The sequence below is a fragment of the Salmo salar genome, chromosome 21, assembly GCF_965601325.2.
Source record: "Salmo salar chromosome 21, fSalSal1, whole genome shotgun sequence".
Classification (NCBI taxonomy): domain Eukaryota; kingdom Metazoa; phylum Chordata; class Actinopteri; order Salmoniformes; family Salmonidae; genus Salmo; species Salmo salar.
Window position 1 is genome coordinate 36,244,823 of NC_138311.1, and position 14,097 is coordinate 36,258,919.

At 44.2% G+C, this 14,097-nt stretch overlaps 1 protein-coding gene across 2 annotated transcripts in view; it reads left to right on the plus strand.

Moving 5' to 3' along the window:
- Positions 1 to 14,097, plus strand: part of cerkl (CERK like autophagy regulator) — a 99,580-nt gene that overhangs the window by 72,741 nt on the left and 12,742 nt on the right. For both annotated transcript variants that reach the window (XM_045704726.2, XM_045704725.2), the window contains exons 5-6: positions 8,426 to 8,568; positions 12,332 to 12,406. In XM_045704726.2, coding sequence (XP_045560682.1) covers positions 8,426 to 8,568; positions 12,332 to 12,406 — 218 coding nt within the window. The remainder of the gene's footprint in view (positions 1 to 8,425; positions 8,569 to 12,331; positions 12,407 to 14,097) is intronic.

A 14,097-nucleotide genomic window follows, 5' to 3' on the forward strand; every position in this document is an offset into this window, starting at 1 on the left:
CTGAACATATTCCAGTTTCTGCTAGCGAAACAGTCCATTAGCTTAGCATCCGCTTCATCTGACCATTTACGTATTGAGTGCGTCACTGGTACTTCCTGTTTGAGTTTTTGCTTGTAAGCAGGAATCAGTAAGATAGAGTTATGGCCAGATTTGCCAAATGGAGGGTGAGGGAGAGCTTTGTATGCATCACTGTGTGTAAAGTAAAGGTGATCTAGAATTTTTTTCCCCTCTAGTTGCATTGGTGACATGCTGGTAGAAATGAGGTAAAAACAGATTTCAGTTTTCCTCCATTAAAGTCACTGGCCACTAGGAGTGCCGCCTCTGGATGAGCATTTTCTTGTTTGCTTATGGCCCTATACATCTCGTTGATTGCAGTCTTACTGCCAGCATCGATTTGTGGTGGTAAATAATGGTGGCCATCTTGAAGCATGTGGGGACAGCAGGCTGGGATAGGGATTGGTTGAATATGTCCGTAAACACTCCAGCCAGCTCTATTAGAGGTTCATTTATTGTTTACGCTAATTATTTAAGGGTCACTTTATTTTATTTGTAAACTAAAATGCTTAATTGCATTTCAAATCATGAATGACTGGTATGCTGTGTGATGACATGAACTGGTGAATGATTGGTTGATACAGTAGCCTATATATTGAAATATGCCTAAGTTACGGTATTAAGACTAAACAGGATGCGCTCCTAGGCCTACAGCTCGATGGTGGTTATACAAGGCTGCTATACTAAGCCTACTAATGATAATGACATTACCTATTATTATAATGATATCATAATAATAATATTAATAATGACAATAAGAAGGAGATCAAGAAAAAGGAGGGTTATTATTATTATGAAGCATTTTTTTGTTGTTGACAATTTGGAACAACGTTAAATGAATTATAAATAATACCAGAGAGGCTGTTCTAACATAGCAAAGATTAAAAACAGCCGGATTTGTGAAATTGTTCTTCCGACATGTGGTTGAGTGAGGCTTGGTGCTCAAGAAAACAGTAGTCTATTAAACAAACACTCAAACAGGCAACAGAAGCAGAATCTGTCTTTTTTTCTGTAGATATATATGGATGATTTATAAATCCAGGCACATTCAACAGTTAGGCTATTGATTTTAGACCTAATTAAGTTAGGGTTTCTTAGACAATAAGGCAAGGGGTGTTTTCTCGTCTCCTCATTCAGCTGCTGCCTCCTCCACATTGTTCTCAACACCAATGTGCTGGTTAACGTTGCTATTATGCACATAGCAACATGGTCTAGGAAAAGGCGGCAATTCAACAGCGTACTGATGTGTTTCAGAACCGTGGACAGCGACCGCTATCCAATGCGGGAGAAAGGGCATTTGTTATAAAGTAATATTATTTTTATTAGTGTAGCACAGTTGTTCTTACATAATATAACCATATACAATTTCAGTAGCACGTGTCTTAGAGTGATGGACGGTGCCACCCCCATGGCCTCCACAATGGCTCAGTCCACTCAGATAGCCGCGAATCAGACCAATGTCTTGTACACCATGAAAATATATATATATATTTGTTAGCTACTGCTTGACTAAAGAAGTCTCCAAAGCAGCTCCATTCTCATTCAGTAATTATGATGAGTGTAGACAGTAGGGGTGTGCGCATGTGTGCGTGCGTGCATCTGTATGTCTGTGCACATTTGTGTGTGTGTGTGTGCGTGTGTGTGTGGGTTCTTGCGTGTGTATGTGTCTGTCTGGCCATGACCTGTGTTTCACACGCCTTTGTTTAGTCAGGTGATTAATATGACTGATTTATCATGCTATGTCAGTATGTCATGTTTACCTAGTGATCAGTGATCAGCTATATAGGCTGAGGGGAGCAAGTCCTTACTCATGCATTTACCCTGAGCTGTTTCAAGGTATTGGCAGTGTGTGTGTGTTGCTGTGTGGGTGTGTAACCCTGTACTTTGTCCTCTCCTCTGTCGGTGAAGACTGCTCAGTGCACACTAAAAACGAATGGTTCTATATAGTTCCAAATTAGTTTTTTGGGGCTTGTAACCATAGCATAACCCTTTTATGCGCTATATGGAACCTTTTTTGAAGGTTCTTTAAATAACCATGCTCATAAGGTTCTAAATGGAACTTTTATGGTGCTGTAGAGAATCCTTCCTAAGGTTCAATAAAGAACATAAAAAAAGTTATATCTAGTACCATCAAAAAGGTTCCGCTGTGGTTACAACCCATTTTGGGGCTATATAAACACAGCAAAAAAAGAAACTGCCCTTTTTCAGGACCCTGCCTTTCAAAGATAATTCGTAAAAATCCAAATAACTTCACAGAGCTTCATTGTAAAGGGTTTAAACACTATTTCCCATGCTTGTTCAATGAACCATAAACAATGAATGAACATGCACCTGTGGAACGGTTGTTAAGACACTAACAGCTTACAGATGGTAGGCAAATAAGGTCACAGTTATGAAAACGTAGGACACTAAAGAGGCCTTTCTACTGACTCTGAAAAACACCAAAAGAAAGATGCCAAGGGTCCCTGCTCATCTGCGTGAACGTGCCTTAGGCATGCTGCAAGGAGGCATGAGTACTGAAGATGTGGCCAGGGCAATAAATTGCAATGTCCGTACTGTGAGATGCCTAAGACAGCGCTACTGGGAGACAGGACGGACAGCTGATCGTCCTCGTAGTGGCAGACCACGTGTAACAACACCTGCACAGGATCGGTACATCTGAACATCCCACCTGCAGGACAGGTACAGGATGGCAACAACAACTCTCGAGTTACACCAGGAACGCACAATCCCTCCATCAGTGCTCAGACTGTCCGTAATAGGCTGAGAGAGGCTGGACTGAGGGCTTGTAGGCCTGTTGTAAGGCAGGTCCTCACCAGACATCACCGGCAACAACGTCACCTATGGGCACAAACCCAGCATCGCTGGACCAGACAGGACTGAAGTGCTCTTCACTGACGAGTCACGGTTTTGTCTCACCAGGGGTGATGATCTTTCCAAGATGGCGTAGCAGTGCAGACGTGGTTTGTCGTCCTCTCGTTTACTTTTTGTATTTTTCATCTTTTTTGTATATATTCCAATTTATTTTTCCATCTCTTTTTCCATATTTAAATGAAATATACCTTCCGGTAACCCTCCTCACTCAATGTGACACAGATCCACAATTGTTATTTTTTTTGACCTCACAACCAAAACTTTCATCAGGAGCTAGCCAGCTAATTAGCTACTAGCTATTTAGTCATTGTTTGCCGCTGCTAGCGGCCTTTACCCTCTGCTCAGGGTAAAGCCGTTTTTTACCCTGGATAATACCTGCCAGCCTCGGACTGTTTTTCTCCACTACAATGCCGGATTCTTGCCGTAAACCCTGGACCATTACTCCTGATCATCACAACTAGCTAGCTGCCACTGAGTGACCCAGCCCTGAAGGTAGCCCTGAGCCAGGCGCATCTCCCGGCTAGCAAACGAAATTACCACAACTACAATACCTCTTTCGCTATCTGGCCTGGTACCTTCGTCGACACAGCGCCCCACCGTACCACCACGACTGGTCCGCGGTCACGCCCTGACCAGGTGAACTCGGGTATTTTGGTCAAGGTGTGTCACGTTGGGTATTTTTCCTTGGTTTGTTTTCTATGTTTGCGTTATAGCCTTGTGTTAGCTCTATGTGGGTTATTTCTATGTTGGGTTCTGTCGATTCCCAATCAGAGACAGCTGTCGCTAGTTGTCTCTGATTGGGATCACATTTAAGTTCCTTTTTCCCCCACGCTGTTTGTGGGGTGTTGTCTCTTTGTTTTGAGCAGTTAACGTATCGGCATTTTCTTGGTTTTGTGTACGTGTTTATTTCAGTGTTAAGAATAAACATGTGTTCGCTCCCAGCTGCGCTTTGGTCCTCTTCCTCATCACCCGACGACGATCGTTACATCCGCAGACATAATTCCATCCGCTGTGCCTTCAACCAGCCTTTGCCGGACGTCGGAGCAGACGCTTCTACTTACCCCGGCCTGCTAATTTTAAACGCTGTGTCTCTCGCGTGCTAGCATAGCAATGACTACCCCACGGCTTCCCTGTTCCATCTATTGCTGTACACTGGACCCTATGATCACTTGGCTACATAGCTGATGCCTGCCATTTTCCATCAAGATAGAACTGCCAAAGGGGGAGGAGTTGCAATGTACTGCAGAGATAGCTTGCAAAGTTCTGTCATACTTTCCAGGTCTATGCCCAAACAGTTCGAGCTTCTAATTTTTAAAATTAATCTCTCCAGAAATAAGTCTCTCACTGTTGCCGCCTGTTATAGACCCCCCTCAGCTCCCAGCTGTGCCCTGGACACCATATGTGAATGGATTGCCCCCCATCTATCTTCAGAGTTCGTTCTGGACCTAAACTGGGATATGCTTAACACCCCAGCAGTCCTACAATCTAAGCTAGATGCCCTCAATTTTACACAAATGATCAAGGAAACCACCAGGTACAACCCTAAATCCATAAACATGGGCACCCTCATAGATATTATCCTGACCAACTTGCCCTCCAAATACACCTCTGCTGGATCTCAGCGATCACTGCCTCATTGCCTGCATCCGCTATGGGTCCGCAGTCAAACGACCACCCCTCATCACTGTCCAACGCTCCCTAAAACACTTCTGGGAGCAGGCCTTTCAAATCGACCTGGCCCGGGTATCCTGGAAGGATATTGACCTCATCCCGTCAGTCAAGGATGCCTGGTCGTTCTTTAAAAGTAATTTCCTCACCATCTTAAATAAGCATGCCCCTTTCAAAAAAGGTAGAATTAAGAACAGATATAGCCCTTGGTTCACTCCAGACCTGACTGCCCTTGACCAGCACAAAAACATCCTGTGGCGGACTGCAATAGCATTGAATAGTCCCCGCGATATGTAACTGTTCAGGGAAGTCAGGAGCCAATACACGCAGACAGTTAGGAAAGCAAAGGCTAGCTTTTTCAAACAGAAATTTGCATCCTGTAGCTCTAACTCCAAAAAGTTTTGGGACATTGTAAAGTCCATGGAGAATAATAGCACCTCCTCCCAGCTGCCCACTGCACTGAGGCTAGGTAACACGGTCACCACCGATAAATCCATGATAACCAAACATTTCAATAAGCATTTCTCTACGGCTGGCCATGCTTTCCTCCTGGCTACCCCAAAACCGGCCAACCTCTCCGCACCTCCTGCAGCTACTTGCTCGAGCCTCCCCAGATTCTCCTTCGCCCAAATCCAGATAGCAGATGTTCTGAAAGAGCTGCAAAATCTGGACCCGTACAAATCAGCTGGGCTAGACAATCTGGACCCTCTCTATCCGCTGCCATTGTTGCAACCCCTATTACCAGTCTGTTCAACCTCTCTTTCGTATCGTCCGAGATCCCTAAAGATTGGGAAGCTGCCGCGGTCATCCCCCTCTTCAAAGGGGGTGACACTCTAGACCCAAACTGTTATAGACCTATATCCATCCTGCTCTGCCTTTCTAAGGTCTTCGAAAGCCAAGTTAATAAACAGATCACTGACCATTTCGAATCCCACCGTACCTTCTCCGCTGTGCAATCCGGTTTCCGAGCTGGTCACGGGTGCACCTCAGCCACACTCAAGGTCCTAAACGAAATCATAACCGCCATCAATAAAAGACAGTACTGTGCAGCCGTCTTCATTGACCTGGCCAAGGCTTTCGACTCTGTCAATCACCGTATTCTTATCGGCAGACTCCATAGCCTTGGTTTCTCAAATGACTGCCTCGCCTGGTTCACCAACTACTTCGCAGACAGAGTTCAGTGTGTCAAATCGGAGGGCCTGTTGTCCGGACCTCTGGCAGTCTCTATGGGGGTGCCACATGGTTCAATTCTCAGGCCGACTCTTTTCTCTGTATATATCAACGATGTCGCTCTTGCTGCTGGTGATTCCCTGATCCACCTCTACGCAGACGACACCATTCTGTATACATCTTGCCCTTCTTTGGACACTGTGTTAACTAACCTCCAAACGAGCTTCAATGCCATACAACACTCCTTCCGTGGCCTCCAACTGCTCTTAAACGCTAGTAAAACCAAATGCATGCTTTTCAACCGTTCGCTGCCCACACCCGCCCGCCCGACTAGCATCACTACTCTGGACGGTTCTGACCTAGAATACGTGGACAAATACAAATACCTTGGTGTCTGGCTAGACTGTAAACTCTCCTTCCAGACTCATATCAAACATCTCCAATCCAAAATCAAATCTAGAATCGGCTTTCTATTTCGCAACAAAGCCTCCTTCACTCACGCAGCCAAACTTACCCTAGTAAAACTGACTATCCTACCGATCCTCGACTTCGGCGATGTCATCTACAAAATAGCTTCCAATACTCTACTCAGCAAATTGGATGTATTCTATCACAGTACCATCTGTTTTGTTACCAAAGCGCCTTATACCACCCACCACTGCGACCTGTATGCTCTTGTCGGCTGGCCCTCGCTATATATTCGTCGCCAGACCAACTGGCTCCAGGTCATCTATAAGTCTATGCTAGGTAAAGCTCCGCCTTATCTCACTGGTCACGATAACAACACCCACCCGTAGCATGCGCTCCAGCAGGTATATCTCACTGGTCATCCCCAAAGCCAACACCTCCTTTGGCCGCCTTTCCTTCCAGTTCTCTGCTGCCAGTGACTGGAACGAATTGCAAAAATTGCTGAAGCTGGAGACTTACATTTCCCTCACTAACTTTAAACATTAGCTATCTGAGCAGCTAAACCAATCACTGCACCTGTACATAGTCCATCTGTAAATAGCCCACCCAATCTAACTACCTCATCCCCATATTGTTTTTATTTACTTTGCTGCTATTTTGCACACCAGTATCACTACTTACACACCATCATCTGCTCATCATCATCTGCTCATCTATCACTCCAGTGTTAATCTGCTAAATTGTAATTACTTTGCTACTATGGCCTATTTATTGCCTTACCTCCTCATGCCATTTGCACACACTGTATATAGACTTTCTTTTTTTTCTATTGTGTTATTGACTGTACGCTTGTTTATTCCATGTGTAACTCTGTGTTGTTGTTTCTGTCACACTGCTTTTCTTTATCTTGGCCAGGTCGCAGTTGTAAATGAGAACTTGTTCTCAACTAGCTTACCTGGTTAAATGGCCTATTAAATAAAGGTGAAATTCGTGTTTATCGTCGAAGGAATGAGCGTTACACCGAGGCCTGTACTCTAGAGCGGGATCGATTTGGAGGTGGAGGGTCCACAATCATCGGACTGAGCTTGTTGTCATTGCAGGCAATCTCAACACCGTGCCTTACAGGGAAGACATCCTCCTCCCTCATGTGGTACCCTTCCTGCAGGCTCATCCTGACATGACCCTCCAGCATGACAATGCCACCAGCCATACTGCTCATTCTGTGCGTGATTTCCTGCAAGTTAGGAATGTCAGTGTTCTGCCATGGCCAGCAAAGAGCCCGGATCTCAATCCCATTGAGCACGTCTGGGACCTGTTGGATCGGAGGGTGAGGGCTAGGGCCAATCCCCCCAGAAATGTCCGGGAACTTGCAGGTGCCTTGGTTGAAGAGTGGGGTAACATGTCACAGCAAGAACTGGCAACTCTGGTGCAGTCCATGAAGAGGAGATGCACTGCAGTACTTAATGCAGCTGGTGGCCACACCAGATACTGACTGTTACTTTTGATTTTGACCCCCCTTTGTTCAGGGACACATTATTCCATTTCTGTTAGTCACATGTCTGTGGAACAGTTTATATGTCAGTTGTTGAATCTTGTTATGTTCCTACAAATATTTACACATGTTAAGTTTGCTGAAAATAAACGCAGTTGACAGTGATAGGACGTTTCTTTTTTGCAGAGTTTAGAACCCTTTTTTATGGTTCATTTACATTTACGTCATTTAGCAGACGCTCTTATCCAGAGCAACTTACACATTGGTGCATTCACCTTATGATATCCAGTGGAACAACAACTTTACAATAGTACATCTATATCTTTTTGGGGGGGAGGGGGGGGTTAGAAGGATTACTTAATCCTATCCCAGGTATTCCTTTAAGAGGTGGGGTTTCAGGTGTCTACGGAAGGTGGTGATTGACTCCGCTGTCCTGGCGTCGTGAGGGAGCTTGTTCCACCATTGGTTCAGTATAGAACCTTCATGGAGAATGGATCTATAAACATCCTTTCTCAATCTCAAAGGTTCTTTGTGGAACCATAGAGGTTTTTATATGAAATTCGTTTTAGTTATCACAACAAAAAAAAATGCAAAGATCCTTTGACGGGCTTAAAGGGTTCTCAGTATGGTTCCGCATAGAACCATCACCCTTCCCAAAGAACCCTTGAGAAACATTTTTTTTGTGTGTGGCGATTTGTGTGTGCTGTGTCTCATGTATATATGTGTGTGTGTGTGTGTGTGTGTGTGTGTTTTCCCCAGGGTTGTGGTTGTCGGTGGGGATGGCTCGGTGGCCGAGGTGGCCCATGGGCTGTTGCTCCGGGCCCAGATGGATGCAGGCAGGGACACAGACTCCATGTTCACGCCTGTCCGAGCAACACTTCCTCTAGGGCTAATACCAGCAGGTGATGAGCAAGGATGGTGGCGCACACACACACACACACACACACACACACACACCAGCAGGTGAGGAGCAAGGGTGGCTTGACCGCTCTCCTCTGCAGCTGTTCTCAATCCTCCCGCAATATTTAGAACAGCTTTTCTCTTTTCTCTGGGCTTTTCTCTTGGTTTGAATGGTTTTAGTTTGTATGTTACTACACAGCATCAGGCCATAGAGGTCAGGGGGTTCTAAATGTTTTCTTGAAGCATAGCAGACAGAGGATTCTTACATTTCAGTACTGTAAAATTGTGCTAACAGATCTAAATGATTTTTTAGCTAATCAAAACGTATTCAGAACCATGTAATTGACAAACATCTCAATATTATCCCATATCAAGGACATTTCCATAGAGAGAGTGATTTCTTCTTCTATTGAAAACACTGTTCGTTCAAGCAAATGTATCATTTTTAATTTGGTTTAATTTGGTTTGATTGCACTGGGAGCTAATTGCCTTCTATTTGAGACGGAACCACGATTATACAGCGTTCTACTGCACTTTAGAATTGTGAACATTGGCAGTCTATCAACCTTTGTAAATGCATGTGGCTCAGACATTAGCCGATTCTGAGCCTCATGCAGTGGATGGTTATAAAGAGCTCATCACTCCAATTATTAGTGGATTAAACCCTCATAGCCACACACACACGCCATGAATGACCCTACACACCACAGCCAGCAGCGATGGTATCAACAATGCTGGCGTGGGCCAGTCTGGCTTTTTAAGCCAACAGTTTGACCTTCATGTGTCATTCTAGGCTGTGGTGGTAAAATTGAGTGCTGCTGTTAGCAGCCAAGGATGGAAGCCGTCCAACTCTGCACCCCCTGCAAATTGGATGCTCAGAAGTCACTGTATCTCTTCATTAGTGGGTTTCCCAATGGAGTATTTGTAAACAGTTTCCCATCACAAACAGGAGAGCGAGGTGAGACAGGCACCCTAGGAGGAATAGATACCGCTGTACCAGGAAAAGGTCACTTCTGAGACTGAGGAGGGATGTGATCATATCTCTTTTGTTGAAGGAAGTAATAAACAAGCTCCACATCAGCCCTGTGTTCAAATACTGTTTTGGGGATTTCAGTTACTTTCAAAGTAATTTGGTAAGTAAGTATTTTGATATGTTTTATTTGAAAACAGAAGTAGTTGAACATTAGAATGTTTTTGGAAATACACATGGAAAGTATTGAAAAAGCAGTTGATTCGGGCCCCATGATTAGAAAATACACAAATACACAGAAAACAAGTATTTAAATAACAAATACTCAAATACACAAGTCTGCTCCACAGTTTATCAACATTACACCATTTGAATTTAAAAGATAGGTGGTATTATGGTACTGTCAAAGTTAACAATTATATAGATAGTCTCAACAATATCCATATCTATTATCTATCTCACACTTGCATTTAATGCATTTGTTTGTTTTCTGAGATTTTAAAGTTGAGCTAACTAATTGCTATTGCTGTCATAGTTCAAACTTTTACATCGTAATTTCAAAAAATAATAATCCAGTAATCTTACTTAAGAAACAGAATCAGTAGTGTTACACAGAGGATTACAAATACATTTAATTTAGAGAAAGGCCAATTAAATGCACTGAGCATGCTAATCAAGAAACCATTTCTAATTTCTACATACATATTATACAGCTGTTTGGTATGTGTAGCATATAAACAACAGGATTCAAATTAATTGGACCGGTTTAAAGGGTTTCAGGGGGACTATTAATTTCTTTGATATTCCAGACAAACCACCAAAATGTTGGTGCCGTTAGTTTTCTCTTCCAGTCTCTCTCTCCCTCTCTCTCCCTTTTCTCCCTATCTCACTCTCCCTCTCTCTCCCTTTTCTCCCTATCTCACTCTCCCTCTCTCTCTCTTTCGCTCTCTTTCTCTCCCTCTGTCTCTCTTTCGCTCTTTTTCTCCCTATCTCTCTCTTTCGCTTTCTTTCTCTCCCTATCTCTCTCTCCCGCTGTCTGTCTTTCGCTCTCTTTCTCTCCCTATCTCTCTCTCGGTTTCTTATTCTCTCTCTTTGAGACATGCTTGACTAGACTAGCATCACATTCATCTGCCAGCCAGGGTGGGGAGACATTAACAGGCGTATGAATATTCATGATGTCTGCTTAATTAAGTTAATTGTTCTGCAGAAGTGCCTTGCACACTTCCAAGTACATTTTATTTCTCTCTCACTCTCTTTTTTCTCTTCCTCTTTCTCTCTTTATTTGCTCTCTCTGTCTCTCTATCTCTACCTCTCTCTTCCACCCCTTCCTCCTGCATGTTCTCTCTTCATCTGTAGTGCTGTTGTATGTATGGTTGATGTACAGTGTTCATGTGGAGATATTAACATTGTTGGCGCAGTATGAACAAGTGTGTGCCTTTTGGGAAGAGGTACTTAATGAGGGTGGAATTACCATCGCTGGTGATAATGTGAGCACCACACACAACAATGGCTAGGAACAATAGATGCTAACACAACTGATGATGTAAAATACTATATTATCATCGACACTAGTTCCATTGTAGTATTGGGGAAATCTCAGGTGGCGTTTATCTACACTGTAGATATATTGGATTATAAGGGACAATAGAGTAAAGAGGTTATTAATCACACTATGCAAATGATTAGTTCATGCATAATAAGCAATTACAATGCTTATCCCCTCTAAACATTTAGAAATGTATTAGCTACTTTAAGTACCTTAATTACATGTAACTCACATTTCAATGTATTTTTTTAATTAAATTCTATGACTAATCGACATTCTGTATTTTTTCTGAATGAAAATATAGCTGAAATTCCCTTTATCCCCTTATCAAATGTAATTACAGCAGGGTCTGGTGAGGGGTTGGTTTGGAGGGGGGATGGGGGATGGGGGAGGGGGGTGTAACAGTATAACAGAAGCAGAAACTTGGGAGGTCTATCTCTCTGTAGCCAATCTGTCTGAATATGCCTCCTGTATGTGTTCCGTGGTATCCACACCACCATGTCAGAGGAGAGACGGGAAAGGTCAGTTTCTCACCCAGCCTGTCTGTCTATAGACCTACTCATTTACAGACACCAGTTCTCATATCCTGTTCATCTGAGCAAACAACATGGCAGATAGCAGCATGAAAGGAAATGCCTACTCATCAAGTGACAAACAACATTCTGTCTCTGTCTCTCTCTCTCTCTCTTCTTTCTCTCACTCTCGCTTGCTCTTTCTCTGCTCTATCTCTCTCTCTCTCCATCTCTTTCTCTCTCTCTCTGCTCTCTCTCTCTTTCTCATGCTCTATGTCTCTGTTTCTCTCTCTCACTCTCCTGTGTGTTTGTCTATGTCTGTAATCAGTACAAACACACTGACACCTGTTCTTTTCTGGCCACCGCTGACCGCAAGGTAAACTCGGCCTAATTGACATCAGACAATATTAAGGTTAATGACTTCCCTCTAACAAAGTGCTCATTTTGTTCATTATTAACCCAACCTCTACAGAAAGTGAGATACAGTGTGTTTGCATATGTTTCCTCATCTTTTGTATCACTGTGAATCGTGATAGCTTGCTACAATCAGGTGGCTTACTTCTGCAATAATAAGGTCAGCCATTATGGGTTTGGGAAATCCGAGAATTGATATTCTGTAAGTGAATGAGTGAATAGCCGAACGACCTGGATGGTAAAGACATTCCCCTGTGAGAACTACCTATTGCTTGATGACTGTATCATTTGTATTCTACTGTTGTGCATGTCTTTCTCTCCAGGCTCCACTGACGTGGTGGCCTGTTCTGTCCATGGCATACGGCATCCTGTTACTGCTGCAATGCACATCATCATGGGTACGTTCTCATGTTCTCCTGTGTTATCCCATTTCATCTGTAGACATCACTACAATACTACTGATTATAGAGCTGCAATGGAACAGCCTGGCGGGTAGGAGTGTTGGGCCAGTAACCGAAAGGTTGCTGGACTTAATCCCCGAGCTGACAAGGTAAAAATCTGTAATTCTGCCCCTGAGTAAATCAAATGAAATGTTACTTGTCACATGCGCCAAATACAACAGGTGTAGACCTTACAGTGGGTTAAGGTGGTTAACCCACTGATCCCCAGGCAGCGAAGACGTGGATGTGGATTAAGGCAGCCCTCCACACCTCTCTGATTCAGAGGGGTTGGGTTAAATGTGGAAGACACATTTCAGTTGAATGCATTCAGTTGTACAACTGACTAGGTCTCCCCCTTTCCCTAATGGAGCTGAAATATACACTGACTGGATTAATATGTAAATGGCATGCATATTTACTTTACTAGTCCACCGAGTTGTGTGAGCACGCATGCGTGTGTGTGCGCGTGTGCGAGCGTGTGTGAGCGCGTGTGTGAGCATGTGTGCGTGTGCGAGCGCGGTGTGTGAGCGCGTGTGTGAGTGCGGTGAGCGCGCGTGTGTGTGAGCGCAGCGTGCGTGTGTGAGCGCAGTGTGCGTGTGTGCAGCGCGCGTGTGTGAGCGCAGTGTGCGTGTGTGAGCGCGGTGTGTGAGCGCAGTGTGCGTGTGTTAGCGCGGTGTGTGAGCGCAGTGTGCGTGTGTGAGCGCGTGTGTGAGCGCGGTGTGCGTGCGTGTGTGTGCGTGTGTGTGTGTGTGATCCACACACAGAGTATCAGTTTCAGAATTATAAGGTTCTCTTCCGCCACAATAGAATGATCGGTAAGGAACTAGTAGTTGGTGCAATCTGGTGCTTAAAGTCCTTAATCAGCTCCATGAAGTCCTTAATTAGCTCCATAAAGTCCTTAATTAGCTCCATAAAGTCCTTAATTAGTTCCATAAAGTCCTTAATTAGTTCCATAAAGTCCTTAATTAGCTCTATAGCTGACATTGTGGGATGTGGGAGGCTCTGAGCAGAGCTGCTGGTATTGTCGTCTAGATCTGGTTAACAGGTCTTCCTGAAGAATGTCCAGTCCCTGGAGAACGACAGGGAAGGGCTGTCATTCTGTCCCTCACACGTTTTTTTCTCATATGACTAGATAGGGCTTTCTCACACTCACTGAGTCTGTTGTGACAGACTGAACATAAACGTTAATAAATCTAGTAGCTGCCTTGGTTCTGGTGTTACATAGAATACAAACACCTAAAACCATACGCACTCACACTCTCTCACACACACACACCTATACTATACATCTGTTGGCTGGTCTGCTGGTCCACAACCGACTGCAGTGATCTGCTTTTTAGGCTATTGTCTGTCTGTCTGTCTGTCTGTCTGTCTGTCTGTCTGTCTGTCTGTCTGTCTGTCTGTCTGTCTGTCTGTCTGTCTGTCTGTCTGTCTGTCTGTCTGTCTGTCTGTCTGTCTGTCTGTCTGTCTGTCTGTCTGCCTTGCTGTCTGCCTTGCTGTCTGTCTGTCTGTCTGCCTTGCTGTCTGCCTTGCTGTCTGTCTGTCTGTGTCTGCCTTGCTGTCCGTCGGGCCATCTGTCTGTCTGAGGAAGGAGTTGGAAGTTCCTGGTAGTTAACTGTCTGGTCTGTTGTGTTGTCAGTGCTGTGTGA